The 21,948-nt window shown below is 44.0% G+C and overlaps 2 protein-coding genes across 2 annotated transcripts in view; one reads left to right on the top strand and one right to left on the bottom strand.

Moving 5' to 3' along the window:
• Slc46a2 (solute carrier family 46 member 2) overlaps window positions 1-7,164 on the top strand; it is a 9,506-nt gene extending 2,342 nt beyond the window's left edge. Inside the window, exons 2-4 of the mRNA XM_008831139.1 lie at window positions 261-344; window positions 997-1,153; window positions 7,107-7,164. Of these exons, the coding sequence (XP_008829361.1) occupies window positions 261-344; window positions 997-1,153; window positions 7,107-7,164 (299 nt within the window). The remainder of the gene's footprint in view (window positions 1-260; window positions 345-996; window positions 1,154-7,106) is intronic.
• A 7,052-nt stretch (window positions 7,165-14,216) lies between these two features.
• Window positions 14,217-21,948, bottom strand: part of Snx30 (sorting nexin family member 30) — a 129,956-nt gene continuing 122,224 nt past the window's right edge. The window contains exons 8-9 of the mRNA XM_008831146.3: window positions 18,473-20,468; window positions 14,217-18,259 (exon numbers count right to left, since the gene is read on the bottom strand). Coding sequence (XP_008829368.1) covers window positions 20,409-20,468 — 60 coding nt within the window. The 3' untranslated portion in view covers window positions 14,217-18,259; window positions 18,473-20,408. The remainder of the gene's footprint in view (window positions 18,260-18,472; window positions 20,469-21,948) is intronic.

Genomic DNA, 21,948 nt, shown 5'->3' with positions numbered 1-21,948 from the left:
CTCCTCTATTCTTCGTTTTCTTCCCTCTCCTAATCAACAATGCTTTAGGAAGGGATGGCAGTGTACTATGGAAAACATTTCTGAAGTGCTGAGCTCACAGTCAGAGTCTGCTCCCTGAAGGGCTTATGTCTATTGGAATTTTAAATATTCCAGGTCAAGGTCACAGGGTTGTAGGGAAAGGGGCTAAAAAAGAAGCTTTTGCTTTGTTTTGGTTTTCTCCTGGACTCCAATGAAAAGTGCTCCTGTGTGATCTTTTATAGCTCGAGCCATGATGCTGTTTGCACTCATCCCCATCACAACCATCCGATCAGCCATGTCCAAACTCATAAAGGACTCTTCCTATGGTGAGTGAGAGGGATCTCTTTGGGATGTTCTGTCCAGGCTGTCTCAGCTATGAGGCAAAGACTTTCCGAAGACACTCAGAAGTTCCAGAAGTGGGGCTAGGGAGATGGCTCAGTTGATAAAGTGCTTGCCATGCAAACCTGAGCTCCTGAGTTTGGATCTTGAGCACTCACATAAAATGCTGGGTGTGGCAGTACATGCCTTAATCCCAGAGCTGAAGAGGCAGAGAGGGAATTCTTGGCCAGTCAGTCAGTGAGCTCCAGGTTCAGTAGGAGACTGTCCCAAAAAATAAGGTGGAGAGAGACTGAGGAAGGTTCCTGATGTTGATCCCCAGTGTCAGCCTCTGGCCTCCACATGCGCACGCGCACACACACACACACACACACACACACACAGAGTTCCAGAAGCATCACAAAAGGAGTGAAGACAAGAGGGTGGGAGAAAGAAAGTCAACCACTGCAAATCAGATTCAAAGAAAGATGCTTCAAGAAGATACAACCAGACGGAGGCAGGATTTTCATCAACTTGGTCTGTGAGACTAAAAAGCCATCTTCAGAAGAGCGAGGGGTCTCCTGGAGCTCCCCCAGAGACTCGGTGGGGGGATACAGAGAAGAGACAATAGCACATATTTGGTAAGTCTTGTCCCTTCCACAGGAAAGGTGTTCGTCATACTGCAGCTGGCCTTAGCTCTGACCGGGGTAGTGACATCCACCATGTATAACAGGATCTATCAGCTCACCATGGACAAGTTCATTGGCACCTGCTTTGCCCTGTCCTCCTTCCTTTCCTTCCTGGCCATTGTCCCGATTGGGTAAGACGGAAGCAGAGTCTGCTGTGTGGGTTGGGGCTCCAGTGGTTAGGTCAAATCAATCTCAGGATTATTTATTATTAGTATTTATGAGTAAGCTCTTTCACATAGTTGTCCTGTTTTTTCAAATTGATAAGCTGGCAATCTGGGGATTCCCCCAAATCACAGTTATGAACAGACAGGCCCAAGAGTCTGGCTCCTTTCTGGCAGTTTTACAATGATGATTTATTTATATGCACTTTTTATATATAGTTCCTTATAGTTAGAGGCCAGGTTAGAAACTCCTTGTGCCATTCAAACCTCTTTGGTTTGACTCCCTTTAGGAAAGAGTCCCTCTGCAAGTCCCTTCTGAGTACTCTTTCGTCTCTGTGCCCTAAAGGGGCTAGGTGACCACTGTACTGGGTGAGCCTTTCAACAGGCCTTGGTCAAGTCCTTCTGTGGGGAGATCGTCTCTTTTGTGAAACAAGAGCTGGAAGATCCAGGTAATCACAGGCAGGAGGAAGACCCAGCAGTAAAGGAGAGGCACACTGATCCATAGTGAGGCACCAGCCAAGATCATCACAGAACAGAAAGAAAGCATGGAATAGTTCTGTCTTTAATAGAAATACAAGTGTGAATCACAAAGGCGTGGTGTGTGTGTGTGTGTGTGTGTGTGTGTGTGTGTGTGTGTGTGCATGCATGTTTTGTTTGTTGTTTGAGAGATCATCTCACTGTGAAGCCCAGGCTGGCTTCAAACTTGGCATCCTCTTACCTCAGCCTCCCATGTGCTGGGATTGCAAATGTGCACCCCTGTACTTGGCAGGAGTCACATTTTAAAATCACAAAAAGGTGAGCCGACAGTGCAGTTCAGTTGGTAGAATGCTTGCCTAGCACATATGAAACTTGGCTTCCATCCCTCCTACTACATAAATTGTACATGATGGTGCATGTCTCTAATCCCAGCACTCAGGAGGTAGAGGCATGAGGATCAGAAGTTCAAGGTTCATCCTGAGCTATATAGTGGGTTTGGGAAATACATGGTACAGACTGCATGAGACCCTGTCTGAAGAGAAAAAAAAAAGAGGGTGAAGTGACAGGTGAAAATAACTGTAATAACATAACTGGAATCCAAAATATCACAGCATGTAATCAACTTATACAATTAGGCAATGAGAAATTTTGCTTTAAAAAAAATCCCGTCTTTGAAATCCAGTTATGTATTGTAATTCTTACAGTAAATTCAATTTGGACTAGTGTTCATTAGCCACGTGTCCTTTACCCCTTCCCCTGAAGTGAGGCTCTCTCATGTACCAGTGCTTCTAGCTTAAGAGAAATATATCTTTCAGGATATCCACAGGCTACATTAGAACAAGGCACAAGGGATTTGTTGTGTTCTTAAAGGAAGCAGTTTGACAACCAGGCAGAATCAGTAATGGCAGGATTTCTGGCAGTGGAGTAGAAAATAATTGAAGGCAGATTAAAAGGGGATAGCGATGAAAAGCGATGAAGCCCTTTTTGGAATCCTCACATAATATAGGTCTTCCTGAACCTCCTGGGACAGGAGCCATCAGTCATGAAGGCTATTTGTTTTCTTTGTTAGTTGAGGAAAATGAGGTACAAGATTAAATAGCTGTGGCATTCAGACAAGCAGAGGATCACGACCAAGTCTCGTTTCCTAAGGTGCACAGGACTTTCCAGCCTTTAGGCCCTTCTGCTGAATCCTGGCTGAATGGGTTGGACTGACCTGGCGAAGGCTAGCATGTAATGCAGATTTCCCGGGCCTCCCAGCTCTCTGGCCAATTGAGTTATGAATTAGTAGTTTTACCAAGTCCTGTTTTTTCACTGATGGTTAAAACAGTTTCTCTAACCTAAACGAACACCAAAAAAAGGGGGGAGGACAAGTGTAACTAGTCAATGTAGGCCTAAAGTCATAAACAGACCAATGAAAACAATGATGGCTGCCTTTTACAGTTTGGTCTGGGTTGTGCGTAGTAGGATGGCTTGCCTTTGTTAAGAGATTTGAGGGTACATGAAGCAGGTGTGATGCTCTAAACATCTCATTTTATGTACCTGGACTCCGCCATTTGTTTCTACAACAGATATTTTTAAACAATTTTTTACATTTATTTATCTGTGTGTGTGTGTGTGTGTGTGTGTATACATATGTATGGAAGTCAGATGACAACTTACAGGGTCTATCAGGTATCAAATTTGGGTCACCAGAGTTGGTGGCAAGTGCCCTGATGACCCATCAATCTTTTTATTATTATTTTTATTTATGTGTATGAGTATATTGCCTGCATGTATGTAAGTGCACCTGTGTCTCACAATGCCCATGGAGGTCAGACCAGGGCATCTTGGATCCCCTGGAATTGGAGTTACAGATGGTTGTTAGCTGCCATGTGGGTGACTGGAATTGAAGCCAGGTCCTCTGCAAGAAGAGCCAGTGATCTTAACCACTGAGCCATCTCTCAAACCCAATCTTTTTTTCTTTTTTGAGTGATTGATTTTATTTTATGTGTATGAGTGTTTTTCCTGTATGTATATAAGTGTACCACATGTGTGCAATGCCTACATAGTCTAGAATAGGGTGTTAGAGCCCCTAAAACTGAAGTTGTGGATGGTTGTTGGCTTCCACGTGTGTACTGGGAACTGAACAGAGGTCCTCTGCAAGAGAAGTCAGTGCTCTTAACTGCTGAGCCATTGCTCCACCCCCTTTCACCAGATCTTAACGTCATGATATTATGTCCCAGAAGCAGAGAGGGGCTCTGGAAACATTAAAATGAGCAGCTAACTGGATGCTCATGTTGGATTAGGTACCCGAGTAACTGCCAAGTGCTTCCCCCATCATCCTTTAGCAGTAGAGAGATACATGTGCAAACAAAGCCAGATTCTCTGTGCACTGGATAACCAGGAAAGATTTCAAAACAACTCCTCTCAGATCCCAACCCCACAGACTAAGACTCCATTGATCTGAGGCATAGCGTGGGATAGGAATTTATAAAAGCTCTCCATGCGAATGGGCAGCGAGAACCGAAAACGTATGGTATGGCAGCCCGATTCCCATCACCTTTCCTTCCCTGAAGTCACTCAGTGAGAACCTGAGAGCCTCTTCTGGCTAGAGGAGGCCAGGTTGTACCATCAGTCATTTAGTAAAAGCAATAGGAAAGAGCAGTAGAGTTCTTTAACCACAGAAGGAAAAGCTACATTACAATGATAGAAAAACCCAGGAAGTCACGTCAGAACAGAGGATACGGAAGACAGACGGCTGGACCAGTGACTGTCTTCTCCCCATTCTTTGATGCCAGGAGAGGTCCCTAGGCCAGAGCTTCCAACAGCCTACTTGTAACAGGGTAGCGAGATGGCCCTGCCCTTTCCCTGAACCAAAGTGAGCCATTTTCATGCCACAGTGAGAACCTGCCTTCCCCCAGCCTGCTCTTCTTAAACACAGTAGGGAACTGCTAAGGAAGTCACTGTGAGGTTCTTCCGCCTTCACGATCTTCCATACCCCTTGGATACACAAGTACTCAGCAAATACTTTGTATGGCATTGAGAAATTAGAAGCCTCCGGAAGAGAATGACTTCATCTTCTCCAGCCTACAAACTTACATGCATTCATACCTGTCCCAGGCGGTCTTTTTAAAAAACATTTAATTATTTTAAATTAAGTGTATGTGTGTGTCTGTGGGTAGGTATGCACTACGTGTGCCAGTGTACAAGATGGCCAGAAGCCTCAGATCCCCTGAAGCTGGAGTCTCAGGTGGTTGAGAACCACCTGATGTGGGTGCTGGGAACTGAAGTCCTCTGCAAGAGCAGTATGTGCTCTTAACATTTAAACCATCTCTCCAGGTCCCCCATACTTACTTTCTAAAAATGGTAATAGCAAAAACTTTATTGTTTTTTTAAATTTTTATTTAATTTTTGTGTATTTCATACAGAAAATCATCTTTACATTCCCTTCACCTTTGGCACCCTTCCATGGGGTTCATACATTCTGTCATTTATGTCATGTAAAGTTAGTGTCCCCAGATGACTCTCAGTGTAAGTTCATCCAGCCTATCTAGAGTCCCTCCCTTTAAGAAGATCAGCTCTTCCTCACCCAGCAGTAATCAGCTGCCAATAATTCTTCAGCTAAGACTGGGGCCTACTGTTCATTTCCACAGTTCTGTGCTGGGTTTTTGTCTGCTTAAATTTGCATGGGTCTTGTGCAATAGCAAATACTTTAAATATTTTATTATTTTTATTTTATGTGTATGAGTGTATTGCCTGCATGTATGTGAGTGCACCTGTGTTGTGCAATGCCACGGAGGTCAGAAGAGGGCTTCGGAGTCCCCTGGAACTGGAGTTAAGGACGGTTTGTAGCTGCCATGTGGGTGCTGGGACTTGAACCCGGGTCCTCTGCAAGAGCAGTCAGTGCTCTTAACCGCTGAGTCCCTACTTTGTAGATGAGAAAACAAAGACTCTTCCCTTCCCACTTAGTCTAAATGAAGTCTTTCTATTATATGCTCCTGTATTTTTCCTTAATAGCAAATAGTTAATGATCAGCAGTGTTTATCCATTTGCTATGCTTCCTACCAGACTGTAGGTTGCTGAGGATGGAGATCACAGCTGTGTGACTCTCCACATTTCCTCTGTGTCCAGAAGAGAGCCTAGTACCTAAGAATTACTTGAGACACATTTAATGAATGAATGCTCTGTCAAAATAAAAAGTGTGGCACCTTGGGCTCGGGATGTAGCTCGGTTGGTAGAGTGCTTGCCTAGTATTCATGAAGCCTGAATACATCTCCATCACCTCAAAAACTAGGAATGGTGATGTACCCTTATAATTCCAGCACTCAGAAAGTAAAAGCAGGAGGATCAGAAGCTCCAGGGCTACATGAGACCTGTCTCAAAAAAAAAAAAAAAAAAAAAAAGGAATAAAAATTGGGGCTGTGAAGATTGCTTAGTCAGTAAAATGTGTGCTACTCAAGCATAAAGATTTGAGTTCAAATCCCCAGCACCCATGTAAAAGCCAGGTGCAGCAGCACACATCTGTAACCCCAGCACTGGGAGGGGCATAAACACCTCAGAGTCACTGGCCAGCCAGTCTACCTGAACTGATGGGCTCCAGACTCAGCACGACACTCTCATCTTAAAAAGTAAGATGGGGGCAATAAAGACAGCCAGTGTCCATGTTCTGTAAGCTTAGGTGTAGAGGTTGCATCCTAGATGTGCCACTTAGGCTTGGGCAATTCACAGACAATCTGTGTGTGACCAGTTCTGGAACTCTGTAATAATCTCTGTCTGTTGAAAAAGAAGCTTCTTTGATGGGTGGTGACTGGGATACTCATCTGTAAATTTAGGGATCTGTATTTTGCACATAGTAAGAAATCACATTTGTCTAGGGATGTGAAAGCCTTGGGGTTTTCTCTAAGATCTATGATCTCTCTAGCTATGTGTATTTGGCTAAATTTGAGTTTCCTCCCATTGAATAGGTTTTGAGTCCATTTAGATAGCTGCTGATTACCTGCAAGATAAAAGTGCCACTACTGCACCAATGTCATTTGCTATGCTGGTCATTGATGTGGTTTTTAGGTCTGGAAGCTGGTGTTGGACCATCAATTGATACTCTTCCTTATCAGCTTGTATAGTGCTCTCAAAAGCTATGTGAGCTAGCTGATAGCTTTATATCAAGATACTCATGGGAATTCATCACCAGGCAGGACTGAGATGCAAAGAGGTGCTAGGAAAATGAAGGAGAAAGCTGGCGCTGTTATGGGAAACAGGGAAAAGTTCGTTAGTACCAGACTAGAAAGAATCTGGAGAAAAATCCTCTAGAGATAGCCTTCACACTAGCATCTCTGATGCCATAATGGAGATAACCTTCTCTCCATCAGTGACAAAGAGATGACCTTGATGTAGATAAGGAGGAAAAGCTACAAACCCTTTGCCACATTCCAGCTATCCTCTTATAACTCTCTGTTGCAAATCCTCACAGCATTGTGGCCTACAAACAGGTCCCATGTTCACAACATGAAGACGGGGCAGAGAAATGAAGGAGTTGATGGATGTTCAGGAGCTGAAAACACCAGTGGTGACCGGGTTCTCTTGAAGACCAAAGAAGGGATCAGGGAACTGGTGACCAAAGTGACCCACTGCCCATGAAACCCAAGTTCCAGCCTCCAAATGACCTGCTATGGCCATTGGGTGGGTTGGGGAAAAGCACTATCCAGGTGATTTAAGAATTTTCTTTTAGCTTTCAGATGCCTCTGCCAGACAGGGTCTGTGGGTGTTGACTGCTAGCATAGGTACCCAAGGTTCTGGAGGGGTACAGGTTCCACTCTGTCAGCCAGTCCCTTTCTTCTAGGACTGTCTTAAGACTCTAATACAGTGATAACAAACCACAAATCACATAAGTGCTAGACTGTAAGTCCAACTTAGACCTGCATTTCACCAGCCCAAGGGGAATTAATGTGAAATGGACATTTTGTAAAAAGTAACAACTGTTTTATATGAACAATATTTAAAATAAGATCTTGAGGGTACTAGAAAGATGGCTCAGGGGTTAAGAGCTCTGGCTGCTCTTGCAGAGGACCTGAGTTCAGTTCCCAGCACCTACATGGTGTCTAACAATGATCCGTAACCCCAGTTCTAGGGGATCTGATGCCCTCCCCTGGTCTCTGAAGGCACTGTACACACATGGTGCACTTACATGCAGGCAAAACACTCATATACATAAAATAAAATTAATCAAAAAATTAAAAATTTTAAAAAAGATCTTGAAAAGTAAGTTTTCTTTGGTGAGTCCTCCATAGCTGTAAATGCTCAAAACAGCAACAGAGTGCAGTGTCGTTGTCATTGTTGCTTTTAGGAAGTTGGTGGCACATGCCTTTAGTCCCAGCACTCAGGAGGCAGAGGCAGGTGGACCTCTGTGAGGTCAGTTTGGTCTACATTGTGAGTTTCAGGCCAGCTGGGGCTACAGGGAGACCCTGTCTCAAGGTAGGGGGTGGGGGGTGTCAGGGATGTAACTCAGTTGCCAGAATGCTTGCCTGGCATACATGAAGCCCCAATTTGATCTTCAGCATCACATAAACCAGGCATGATGGTGCATACCTGTAATCCCAGCACTTGGGAGGTAGAGGCAGAAGGATCAGAAGTTCAAAGCCATCCTCAGCTACATAGCCAGTCTAAGGCCATCTTGGGATACATGAGATCCTGCCTCAAACAAAACAACAAAACCAACAATAACAACAACATAATCCCAGCACGTATAAAAAGACTTCCTTAATAAAACATTCAATTGAATACTTTTGATTAACCCTTCCCCAAGTGGATGGTGTGAATGGACAGATGTTAAGAGCCAACTTATGCCAGGCATGGTGGTGCTCATCTTTAATCCCAGTACTCAAGAGGCAGAGGCAGGTGGATCTCTGTGAGTTCAAGACCAGCCTGGTCTACATAGTGAGTTCCAGGCCAGCTGGAGCTACTGTCTCAAAAAAGAAAAAAAGAAAAAAAAAAAAAGAGCCAACTTATTTTGAGTTACTTCTTTTAACTGTTTTACTTACAAGAAGATTCACCTAATAAAATCAGGTTAGATGTCCCTGTAACTACAGGCATGGAAGGTTTTCAAATGTCAGGGCATTTGGGCAGAGTTTGTATCTAATCTTGTAGGAAATGATCAAAAGCTTATATCTACTATGGTCCTGGAGACCCCAGGTATAGAAACAGGGAGTGCAGAGCCTGCAGATTCCTGTACTAATATACCATATGTGTCACAGGTGGAGCTCAGGAAGAGCAGACATGCTTCCTATAGTAAGAGCTACCATAAAGGAGCATATAACCCAGAGTTGGGAAAACAGAAAGTTCCCCAGAAGTGGCATATATGATATGACCGGATGAGGAGATACCAAGATTGGATGTTGGAGGACAGTCCAGGCAGAAGGAACAATACACTGGAGAGTCCACCTGAATGGGAACATTTCCCAAGACACAGAATTCATGTGAAGGGAGCCCAGGAGGGAGAGGACAGTATCCAGGATAATGGTATAGAGATAAGATGGTTCAGTGAGGAGGAGCAGCATGAAAGAGCAAAGGAACACAAATGGTTCCTGAGAGAGTAACAGGGTAGCTGGTGAAAGGATTTGAGCAGGAATGTAGTGTCTATGTTTGCTTGTTATAGCACTCCAGAAGCATGATGTGGAGAAAAGAAGGCAACCTAAGAGATGCTGTGGGTGAAGGATGGTGGTGAATTGACAGATTAAGAAGCTATGAGCTGGGTAGGGAGATGGCTCACTGGATAAAGTGCTTGCCACACAAGTGTGAGGACCAGAGTTTGGATCCCTAGAACTCATATGAAAATCTGGGCAGGTGTAGTGGCTACTTGTAATCCCAGTACTCAGAGACAGGATCCCTGAAGTAGGGTGGCTCGTGAGATTAGCCAGCCATTGTACTCTGGGTTCAACTGAATGACGCTTCCTCAAAAAATTAAGTGGGAAACAATTGAAGAAGACACCTGATGTGATGGTTTGAATGTGAATGTCCCCCATAGGCTCCAAGTACTTGGACATTTTGTCTCCAGTTGGTGGTGATGTTTTGGGAGGGCTTTGAAGGTGTGGTCAAGCTGGAGAAAACATGTCACTGGGGGCAAGAGCTTTGAGATTTCTTAAGCCTTGCCAGATTTCCAGTCACTTTCTGCATCCTGTACCTGCTTGAAGATGCAATTGCTTAGCTCCAGCCACCTCTGCGCCATGCCTCCCCTGCCATCATGAACTCTAATCTCTCTGGAATTGTAAGCCAAATAAACTCTTCCTTCTATAAGTTGCCTTGGTCATGGTGTCTTATCACAGCAACAGAAAAGTAACTAATACTTCATCTTTGAGCCTCTATGCAACACACACACATGTGCACCCCTATACACACATACACATATATACATGTATACATGCACACACACACAGAAAGCAGCTATGAGCAGTTAGAAAAATAGATGAATGTGGAAAAATACTTGGGAGCTAGAGGATCAGCAAAGATTTGGTGATGGACTGTACAGGGTGAGGCAGATGGAAGCAAGAGTCCATCAAATTTGGGTCTAAGCAACAGAAAAGGAGATAGAGGCCATGAGAGAGACAATATAAGTAGGGCTGGTGTGACAGGAAAGATAAACTCTGGGCCAGGCTTAACTTCTCCAAATTCACCAGGGTGCACAATCCTCTTGACTCCTTGCCTTCTAGCCAGCTCCTTGACCAGTTAGTTCCCCAAGCAGAATGAAATGGATGGTCTTCTGAGCCTGAGCTAAGAACCTGATCTTAACAGCTGGAGACATTTCTGCATCTGTCCACATTCAACCTGCCATAAGCTCATACAAAGTAGCCAAGACTAACCTGGAACTACATAGCCCAAGGTGTCTTCCATCTTGTAGTAAGCCTCCTGCCTCAGGATTACACCTGCTAGGATTATAGGTGTGAGCCACCACATCTGGCAAGCACGTGGGTTATTTTCAATATACATTTTTATTGATTTTTTGTGCAGTTCATACATCTTAATCATATTTAGACCCCCTCCCCCATCCACATCCCCCATAAGCCCCCCACACTGGATTTCATGCATTCTGTTATATATGTTAAAACCTATTGAGTCAAGGTTTTGTCCCCAGATGTCCCTTGGTTTGAGTTCATTCACTGAAGCCTAGTCAGCCTATCCAGTCTCTCCCTTAAAGAAGACCAACTTTCCCTCACCCAGCAGTGATCAGCTGCCAATAGTCCCTCAGCTGAGGTTGGAGATTCTTACCCATTTCCCCAGTTCTATGCTGAATTTTTGTCTGGTTTGAGTTTGCATGGGTCTTGTGTATGCTGTCATCATTGCTGTAAATTCATATGAGCAGGTTTCCAGTGACCTGAAAAACTGTTTCCTTGTGGTCATTCATTACCCCCCTGGCTCTTAATGGTCTTTCCTCTCCTCTTCCTCAATGGTTTCTGAGCCCTGAGTGGCAGAGGTTTGATACAGGAGTCCTATCCAGGGACACACACTCTGAAGTCTCTTATTCTCTACATTTTGGCCAGTTATGGCTTTCTGTGTTTAATCGCTCTCTATTGCATAAGGAAGCTTCACTGGTGGGAACTGAGAGATGCATTACTATTCTTTCTACCCCTTGTTCCACTATGGTCCATGAGCCTTATGTGTAGACATTCCATTGTAGCTGTGTCACATAAGGCTGGGCATCTCACAGACACTTATTCTCTGCATTTGACCAGTTGTGGAACTCTGTAACAGTCCCCATCTATTGGAAAAAGAAGCTTCTTTGATGAGTGGTGACAGGCGTACTTGTCTCTAAATATAAGGGTATATATTTAGCATATAGTAAGAAATTGCATTTGGTGACAGAGGTAGGGTTTTCTCTAGGATCTATGATCTCTCCAGCCTATGGTTACAGTACCATATATGAGTTCCCTCCCATTGAGGCAATTTAAGTTCAATTAGATGTTGACTAGCCCCCAAGATAAAAGTGCCACTACTGTACCAACAGAGAGTTTGCTGTGCTGGTCGTTATTGTGGTTATTAGGCTTTACACCTGGGGTTGGATCACTGATTGATTTTCTCCTTTAGCAGCTTACATAGTGTCCTCCAAAACTATGAGAGCTACTCTTCAGGGAGGAGGCTTCCAAGGCAGTTCCAGATACACCGCTCAAAGTCCTGTGCCCAAAGTATATCCTGCCTTCAGCAACAGTCTTACTTTCAAGTTCTGGGAAGCAATCAAGGGCTGTGGTAAAAGCCTGTGTTACTTTGGGGTTCTCTTGGGCTACCCTGACCAACAACTCAAAGGAAGGTTTCTCCTGTCTGGCAAGCTTCTGGCTTTTAACCTGAGTGGGGCTCTGAAAGCTCCAGTACAGTTCTGACTCTTTACCAAGCCCACCCATCATCAGAGTTCCAGCTTCAAACTCTTTCAGCTGTTCCCAGGTCACACTTCTAATATCAGATGCTCTAACATGGTGGTTCTTGGGCCAACAGAGAATCAGCATCCCCAGGGAATCTGTTGGAGATGCAGTGTGGGATCTCACCCCAAACCTGCCTCAAGAATGACTTTGTAAACTCTTGAGTTTATGAACCACCACTAGCCTGTTCTTCACCTATTCCTCCTCCTCCTCCCAACCTTAAGGACCTGCCCTGCATCCTCTTCCTCCTCTGCCCTTCTTCACTCCTTTTTTTTTTTTTTTTTTTGGTCTTTTTGAGACAGGGTCTCCTCCCTGTAGCCCCAGCTGACCTGGAACTCACTATGTAGACCAGGCTGGCCTTGAACTCACAGAGATCCATTTGCCTCTGCCTCCTGAATGCTGGGATTAAAGGCGTGAGCCACCACGCCCAGCGACTCCTTAACTCTTAAGGTCTCAAAGGCCCCGTCATTGATTCTCCAATAAGCTGGTCTATTCCCACAGACCCCAAAAATTCTTTCCAACATCCAAGTCAACACCTGCATCTCTCCAAAGATAATCCAAATCACAATACTCTTTGCCCACTCACCATTTAACTTCACTGCATCTTTTCTCTCTCCCGACTGATTTAATAAAATCACCACTGACCTATTCCTCTTTTCCACAATTCTCTCTTAAATCCAGCTGCTCATTCCAGCCTCCTCCCCTTTATCACTTGCCATGGCTTTAGAAACAGTTTCAAAATTAATTTTGTTGGGGGGAGGCATGTGTGTCACAACACACATGTAGAGGTCAGAGGACAACTTGCAGGTTGGTTCTCTCCTTACATCTTGTGGGTCCCTAGGGACTGAACTCAGATCGTCAGGTTTGGTGTTAAGTGCCTTTACCCACTGAGCCATCTCACCAGCCCTTGCCATGATTTTTACAATCTACTATCTAGTTCTCTAGGTCTTCAGTCTGACCCCAGTCCTCCAGCATCCATCTGATGATCTTCATGTCTTTTTTAAAAGGAAGAAAGTTCTTTCCTGCTTTAAAAAAAATCAACTGGTGGACTGGAGAGATGGCTCAGTGGTTAAGAGCACTGGCTGCTCTTGCAGAGGACTTGGGTTCAATTCCCAGCACCCACATGGTGGCTAACAGCCATCTTAACTCCAGTTCCAGGGGATCCAACACTGTCTTCTGACCTCTGTGGGCACTGCATGACTCGGGTGCACTTACATACATGCAGGCAATACACTCATACACATAAAATAATAATAAAAAATATTTTTAAAAAATCAACTGGCAAAGCATACCACAAAAGATCACGCCTTAGTATTTAACTTAGATATATTTAAACAAGGAATAGGAAAAGTCATCCCATTAGAGCTATCATAGCACATGTCCACGGACAGGTGTTTGTATGCCTAATTACTTGGCTTGCCAAGAGCCCTATAGGGAAAGCTTGCCTTTACTTCAAAGATCATAACATTCAAAGTTCAGACATATAACTAGCCTAGAGCCACAATTATTAAGCAAGAAGACTGACATTCGACCGCAAATCTCCTCCTTCCATCTTGCCGCCCATTTTATGACTGCAGTGTTAATGTCTTTTTACCGGTAGGCAAAGTTCAGCACCATTATTAAATCCATTTTCAATGCCTTACCATCATTAGGCAATTTAACAGAGAACTCTGGCCTCTACTTTGTAACATACTCTAATAAACAATGGACATTCCTTCTCTTGGAAATGCCTCAAAAACATCACAGCAGTAAAACAAACACTGACATATACACATACACATACACATACACATACACATACACATACACATACACATACACAAAAGCTAGGCATGACTGACTGACCCTGACCCAGATTGTATGTTTTGCTACTATTTGGTTCAGGAAGAACTCTGTGTAACACCTGAGCCTCCTGTCAGCCTGCCAGTCAACTGCAATGCTGTAGTAGTTTCATGTCCCTAAATTAGTGCTAACTTGTAAGACAAAGGAGAGGGTAAATGAGGTAGGACCTATAAAGAAATGAATAAAAATAGTTCACGTACGTACATCTCCTTCCTGTTGTTCTGCATATTCTAATTTTTTCAGGCAAATTATCATCTGTTCAGGGTAAATAAGAAAACAGAGAGGGGCCCACGTTTTCCTTTGCTACTAAGAGGTAAAAATCAGAACATGACTCAGGATAAAGAAAGCATCTTTTATAGGTTTATTGGTCCATTAAGTTAATTGAGGTAAAGAAATTTTTAAAATTTACAAGCTAATAGTCTATCAAGCAATACAAATTCTTTGTTTACCTCAAAATGTAATACTAATCTCATAGTAAACAGTAAACAGAATTTTTATACATAGATACACAAAACCAAAAGTGGACAAAAACCTCGTGCCAGCATCAAAAATACAACAAAACAACTCTTTTTTCCTTTTTATAATCTCTGATTCCATAACAAAGAAAAAGAGGTGACACTCTTTTTAGCATTTGGTAGTTTCATGAGACAGACTTTGATGTGTAAATAAATCACTTTCATATCAACACACATCCTCTCAAGCACTTTATTTTCACAGCTTTTGTTTTGGCTTAACTGCAGCATAGAGAGAAAGCACACACACAGAAGACCCGTCAATACCTCAGAAGGCTGCATCTTTCTCTTCAAAAATTTTAAACGTAAAGAACAATTTCTAAAAAGTAAGAAACAGCCCATAATTTGGACATGCCCCAAGTAAGAATTTTAATCCCTTCTTGAACAGTTAAAATATGAGTTAGAAAGTTTGCTGGCAGTTTGTTTCATGAGAGTCTCTCAGCAGTAGGCCATCTTGCCACACATTCCTAACTCACAGAGATGAAGGGAGCAGGCACACAGACAACGAACAGGGATTCTGTGGGACAGGACCGAACCTCGGCAGTGTCCATGTAGACAGTGCTGACTGGTAAAAGATGCTGGTTTGTTCTTGGATGAAGGCCTGGCTGACAGCCACTGCTTTCTTATTCTGATTCTCATTTTGGCTTACAGTCTAGGAAAAAGTCATTCATTCTTCTCGCCAGCATCACTGCTGACTTGAATGTTGGTCTAAGGCTGTGAACCAGCCTGTCCAAAAGGAGTGTGCACAGGTGTTGGCTGCTGCTGACCTAGACTGTGGAGATCCCAGAATCACCCAGTGCTGGGGCGGTACTTCTGGGAGAGGCACATATGCAACTTTCAGCACTAGCTTTAACAGTGAGAATGAGCTTTGCTAAAATGGACTCAATTGTGTGAGTCGACAGAATAGGTTTTGCTTTTAGGCATTCCGAGCTTTAGAGAATTTCCATCCAAAATGTGCTCTGAGGCCCCACATAGACTCTGAAAAGGCTTTTCTGCAGACTCAGGGTAAACCTTTAATACTGCCATAACCTAGAAAGTTCTTTGTACCTATTTGATTTGTCAGTGTCGTACCCTCTACAATCAGAAGTATGCTGAAAGGCACTAAATAACCTTTCATGCTTGAAAACAAAAGGTACTGTGGTCCTTGTTTCCTTACATTATTAAAATATCATTTGGCACTAGCAATATTTAAGTCTCTCCTCCCAAAAGGCCACTCTACTTACATGGCCCTCGCCTCCTGGCTTGTTACTTTAAGAGGACTGATGATTGATATGTTAAAATTCTATAACTTAAGCTGAATAACTGCTTACATACCTAAAACTCTTTTTACTCAAAATTTAAAAACACTAGTTGAAGAGTTAAGGCAATTAGTAGGTACTGATAAATATTTAAGAAATATAATTAGGCTTTTAACAGTCTGTGACTTTTTAAAAAATTCTGTACTTGTTGGTTTTCAAGTGCTAAATACATCGATATGAGACATCACTTATTGGTTTATGAAAAGTTACCTTTTCACAGCACTTATTTACAAACTGCAGTAGTAAAAACTTTGATAGTATATTCTTCTGCCACACATAAAGGGTTTGGACAGTCGTACCCAGGACATATTTCAAACAGACACGATTAAGAGAGAACAGTCCACTGCTGTACCAGAGGCCTCACCCCAACCTTCCTGGACACAGACAGCCCCTGCACTCTGCTGTGTGTAACCATGGGCACACCAGACCTCTTTAAAATGAAACAGTGGCAACCTATAGAGTGTGTTGGTGTAAAACTAAGTTCCTGATTATTCATTAAATTTAAAACAAGACAGAGAGCAGCTCCAACAGACCAGGTGTTTGGCCAAGGAGAAGACATTTTCCTCAAACATACTGCTAAGCGTCACCAGCATCTGAGTAGAGAAAAACAAGCGGTGAGAGGGGGATCAGATCTGTTGCCATCTTGAGGACTTTTGAAAATGAAAACTCCAAATTTCCAGTATCATCTTGTAAATGAAGATGATCAAAGTTACTCGGTTATATAATTAATAGGCATATGAAGACATAGGGTCCAGAAGAGTGCGCCCTACCCCAGCCACAGGCAGCTGATCCTCTGGGAGGAATCACCCTTCAGGGTAGCCAATGGCTTGATCTAACCAGAGAAGAGCCTAGTTCCAGCCTACCCCAAGACCAAACCAGCGAGGCCAACCCAGCCTCTGAGGTTGCTCTTGAACTTGCTCTAGTCAGCCCAACCAGCTCAGCATAGTGGAGAATGACTCTCCCGTAGTCCAAATAACCTCATCAAAACAGAAGCAGCTACCTAGGGTTTCAATGCTATGAGACAGGATCAAAACACACAATCAGAGTGTTCCTTAGGTTGTGGTCCTAAGAAGAGAGAAACTTTACTTGAGACTACCATCATGCCCACTTCTAAAGCAGAGCTTCTGGTCAAGTTCTCAGTAAAGGCAGCTACAATAAGCATGAATATATAGATTCCTCACGCTACATGGCAACTGGGGAAACATGTTCCATCCAACATCTATAGCATACTCCATGGAGCTCAAATTTGGCAGGAAAAACAGACTTATCTTACATTCCATTTCCATTCCCAGTCATGGGTTTTGTTATTGTGGCTATGGAAAGATGTCTGGTAAGTTCAGGACCAGCTTGGTGAAGTACCATGCCTCCCTAACCACTGACCAGCAATTAAGTCTTGTGAAAGGATAAAATCCAACCCTTCACAGGGCTGAGTAGTACACTCCCTCCTCACTTTGGAGCTACTGCTTACTTTGAGAAGAGCAGCCCAGAGTCTTCTCACAAATCCCCAACATGAACAGTGTCCAATCCTGCTACAAACCACAACTCTCTTAAATATCACATTTCTCAAATCTCCTCAGTTTCTAAGAATTCTCTTTACTGCCTTCACTTGGATCTCTAAGTCAGTGAAAGAACCTTTTCATTCTCAAAACCTGAGCATTTGCTAGGGCCAACTTTCCATTTCACTGCCATGTGCTCAAGCCTCAAACTGATCTGTGTCCCTCTGTCAGAGGAACAGTGAAACCTCAAGCCAGAGTCTCATGGAAAATGAGAGGGGTGCACGATTTGAGGACAGAGACTGTGGGCTCCAGGAGGTGAGAAAGCCTCTCTGAGCATCTTTGGCACTGCAGTCTCTGAGTTATGCTTCCTGTAGGGAATCTCTTTTGTGCTTAGCTAAGAGGCAAGTGCCTGGGAATGCTGAGCTTCATGGGAATGAAGGGACCATGGGAATGTGGAGGGCTGGAGAGTCTCCTTCACTGCCTAATGGCCCCTTCTTTCCCCCTGAACCAGCTTCCTCGGCTCATTAGATGTCATCCTGAGGACAGGAACAAAAGTGTCTTCTCGGGAAGGGCCATTTCTCCAAGGAAGTCGGTAATGTACATGGGTTTTCCTGGCCCTGCCACATCATTCCCAGAGGAAAGAGAGTCTGTATTTTTCCAGTTTTCTGGAATCTCAAAGCTCAGAGACCTCATTTGTAGACTAAATAAATAGAGCAAGACAAAAATCTTAAGATTCCTTCAGAGCCAGTGTTCTTCCTCTTGTGATGAGGGAATGAGTGTGGACTGTTCCTTCCCTATATCTCCTAGAGAGCAGCCTGCTGCTGTTTTTGAAGGGCTGCCTTATTTCCTAGCTAACCAGTACACAGGAATGCCTCTGGGCCTCAGCAACTTAGCTGGTCATCAAATCCCACCTTCCCAAGCATCATTACACTGGGCACTGGTCCAAAGCTTCATGTGTTCCAAAAATGAACATTCACTTCTGGACCAGCCTAATGTCTTCTGACATCAATTGAGGCCTGTTGGTGACTAGATACACACCCAACTCTACTTACATGCTCAGGTTGGCTCCGGACACCTACACCCACACTAACCCAACAGGTTGGAGGTAGAATGAGACCCTGAGTCACTAGAGCTGGAGAGCACGGACTGTTCTTGCCCTTCTGCTTCAGTGAGTTGTTTCTACTTGTACCAAACAAAATTCACATCAAAAGGATTTTTTTTTTTTTTTGAGATAAGGTCTCTCTGTAGCCCCAGCTGGCCTGGATTCACTAATGTTGGCTCCGGACACCTACACCCACACTAACCCAACAGGTTGGAGGTAGAATGAGACCCTGAGTCACTAGAGCTGGAGAGCACGGACTGTTCTTGCCCTTCTGCTTCAGTGAGTTGTTTCTACTTGTACCAAACAAAATTCACATCAAAAGGATTTTTTTTTTTTTGAGATAAGGTCTCTCTGTAGCCCCAGCTGGCCTGGAACTATGTAGACCAGGCTGGCCTTGAACTCAGAGATCTGTCTCTGCCTCCTGAGCGCTGGGATTAAAGGCATGCACCATTATGCCCAGCCTTACATCAAAGGGTTTTAGGATGGCAAAGATGGGGGGTGTAGCAGTACAGGCAAGTACTGATGGATACAGGAATTATCATCAACTACAACCTTGTCAAATGTGATGAAAAACCCAAATTGTTGCATGATGTCCAGTTGCTACCCCACCATGTCTCAGCTGCAGCTGCCCTGGAATGGAATGATGCGGTGACTTCAGCATGCTGTGGGCTGAGTGAAATTTGCAGGTTTGCCTGCATATGAGTCGTGCCTGGACTGCTTCATCTTGAAAACAAACAAAAGACTTCTACCATTTATTTCAGGCTCAGATTTGTGAAAGAGCTACAGATGAAAGAACACAACTACGTAGCTTCTTGTCAGGAAGAACAGTAAGCTAGAAGGGATCCTTTTTAACTGGTGGTTTCATGGCAATTTGAAAAGTCAGCCTTCTAATAGTTTGAAATGAAGACCTTAAACACAGCCAATAAATAGTCCCCAGGATTTTGGCTGCACATGGATATTTCCACACACCCAGAGCAAACAAAAAACAGCAAAGAGCCTGCTGCTGCTATTCTCATCTCTGAGGCCCCTGCAGGGACTTTTCTTCTTGACCAAAAAATTTTGAGGGTTAAAGCACTTATGTAGTAGAACATTCACATTGAGTTTACAAATTTTCACGGTCATAATAATGAGACATACCAGCCCTTGCACTGCAAGGTTTCCCAAGCATTCAGTGGACTCAGTAGGAAGTATCAAACTGGGTATTTTTGTGAGGTAAAGGCAAATTGCACAAAGCAGACACCAGAACTGGGGATTGGTACAAACCCACCAATCTCAACCACAGGGGAGCTACTCTGACTACGAAACAACAGCTATTCCTAATAGGTCTAATGCCAATTAACAAGCAAAACAAACACACTAAGACCTTCACAGAGAAAAATGCACCTTTTTTCAGTTTACACAAAAAAGCTTCTTGTCTATTGCATTCTGATGTCAGAAACAAGATCTGGGAGTGGTCCCCTCAGCTTCCTGAGGCATCACGGAAAGACAAGGACGCCAGCTTGCTCACTCAAGCACAATGCGTATAGACGCTGACTTAAGTGGCCCCAAGTGGACCAGAAACAAGAAAACATACACCACTCATCACAAGCAGGCAGCAGGCCACACTCACAGTCACAGGCCACTTAAATTAAGGACATTTTAGGGAGCTGCCCACACCTCCTTCTAGGCTAGAACAGGTCAATGCCCACAGGGGTCAAGCGCAGAGCCGCAAGGTCTCCACAACAAGCCACAGCTGCCTTCTTCATGCCTCCGCGTGGTCTTGAAAAGTGGGACCTGAGTTCTGTCCCACAACAGGCAACTTGGCTGTCCCCAAAGTGATGGCACAATGTCAGCGGGGCGTTGTCCTGTCCCTCAGTTTCAAGTCTTTGTAGTGTTCCATTTAGAAGGTTCCTTCACAGAATGGAGGTATGCTTCTTCTGCTGAGATGATTATAGCCTCACAAATGCCACCAAAGAATAAATACTAATTGAAAACAACTGAGGGGAGAAGGGGCAGGAGAAGTACACAAAGGTGAGGTGTTGCTGTGCTGTTTTCCCACCCTTTCTGTACCGCAGGGACACTCTAGTTCAGGGAGCCATGCCCCGTGTAGGTAGGTTGAAGAGTCTCTGTTCCAAGTAGAAATCTACTTAGGCTCCTGCTTCTCTTGCAGCAGCGGAATAATTGACTCCCACGCCATGAGGCACTGAAACGACAACATTCATAGTATCAACATCAACTTTCAGGGTTCAAGGTCAGTTGCTTAATGCTGCTCTACTTTGTCAATTCTGCACAATCACTTTGGTCTAGTGGTATCAGTATGTGTTATCCATACTATCATCAACAGGGGAGGTGACAGGTATTTGACTGGAATGTGTTACCCCATTTTTATGAAAGATAACAGTAACTGTACGAGACTTGCATGCATTTGTGCTAGTACCTGAGGCTCACACCCAAGTGAGTGGACATGGACCCACTCAAAGAAAACCTTTTCTCTTCACAAAGCAAAACCAAACCAGGCAGGGAGCTCTTGATGAGGACAGGCTCTGAGGATGGATGAAGACATTGTTCAAAGTATGGGTGGGGCTTGCACAAGGATGTAAACAAGAAGGGCCAGATGTCTGAGTCAGAGTGGGTGGAAAACCCACTCTTATTTGCCAAGATACTATTCGCTTATTTGGGTTACTCCTAGAACTCCCAAAAGAAAGAATGGAGGAAGGGAGCCTAAGAATTTTTACATGTATTTATTGTGTATATATTGGGGGACACAGGTGCCATGGCACACATGTGGAGGTCAGAGGACAACTTTTGGGAGTTGGTTCTCTCCTTCCATGATGTGGGTTCCAGGGATCAAACTCAGGTCATTAGGTTTGGCAGCAAGTGCCTTTACCCATCTCTCCAACCCAACAACTGAGTTTTATCATGCCCATATACTGTAATGAATTTTATCTTATAACATGGTTCATGGTTAGAACATGAATGCAAACTGATATTCTTTCCACTACAAGCTCTTTCAAAATTCCAGATCCTTATGACAGGCCAGGAACTCAGAAGACTCTGCCACTGCCACTGAGAGCAGTCTGCTCAGCAAACACAGCCCTCCCCTCTCTCTTCTGTGAGCAGCCTTGTGCAAAAGGCAAGGACAAGTCCACTGCATTAAGCCTTCTAAGGAAGCAGCCTTGAGGTGAAGGAGGACTGTGCTGAGTCACTTGGACAGGAGTTCAGCAGCGATGGGAGGAGAGAGGCATCACCAGGTCAAGCATGAGGAAACTGTTTCCTGATTCCTTCCTTGGTGACTCTGAGGCTGACAAAGAAACCAGGGTAAAGAGCCTGTCCTATTTAAGGAAGGACCAGAGGCCTCAAGGAGTTTGCTTCCAGCAAGTGACCCAGAGTGAGGCCCATGGTATTCTGAGTCCTAGGTCATCTCCTCATATCTAGAAGGGTCTTTCTACATTGTCCAAGAGGGATCAAGGCTGATTAGCTTTCTTTTCAGTCCCTAAATATGCCAAACCCTTTCCCCTTCCTCAGGGCCCTTGCATACACAGCTCTATCCACACAGTTTGTCGTATATTTGACTCTACGGCTCAGAATAAATGTTATTTCCATGGAAAGATCTGCTCACTCCACTTGGCCTCTAGGATTTTCTCCTTGTTGCTTTCCTTTTAGCATACTTATTCTATTCTTAC

Source organism: Nannospalax galili, unplaced genomic scaffold (assembly GCF_000622305.1).
Source record: "Nannospalax galili isolate Female #2095 unplaced genomic scaffold, S.galili_v1.0 scaffold1255, whole genome shotgun sequence".
NCBI lineage: Eukaryota > Metazoa > Chordata > Mammalia > Rodentia > Spalacidae > Nannospalax > Nannospalax galili.
This window is presented reverse-complemented; position numbering and strand designations above follow the sequence as displayed.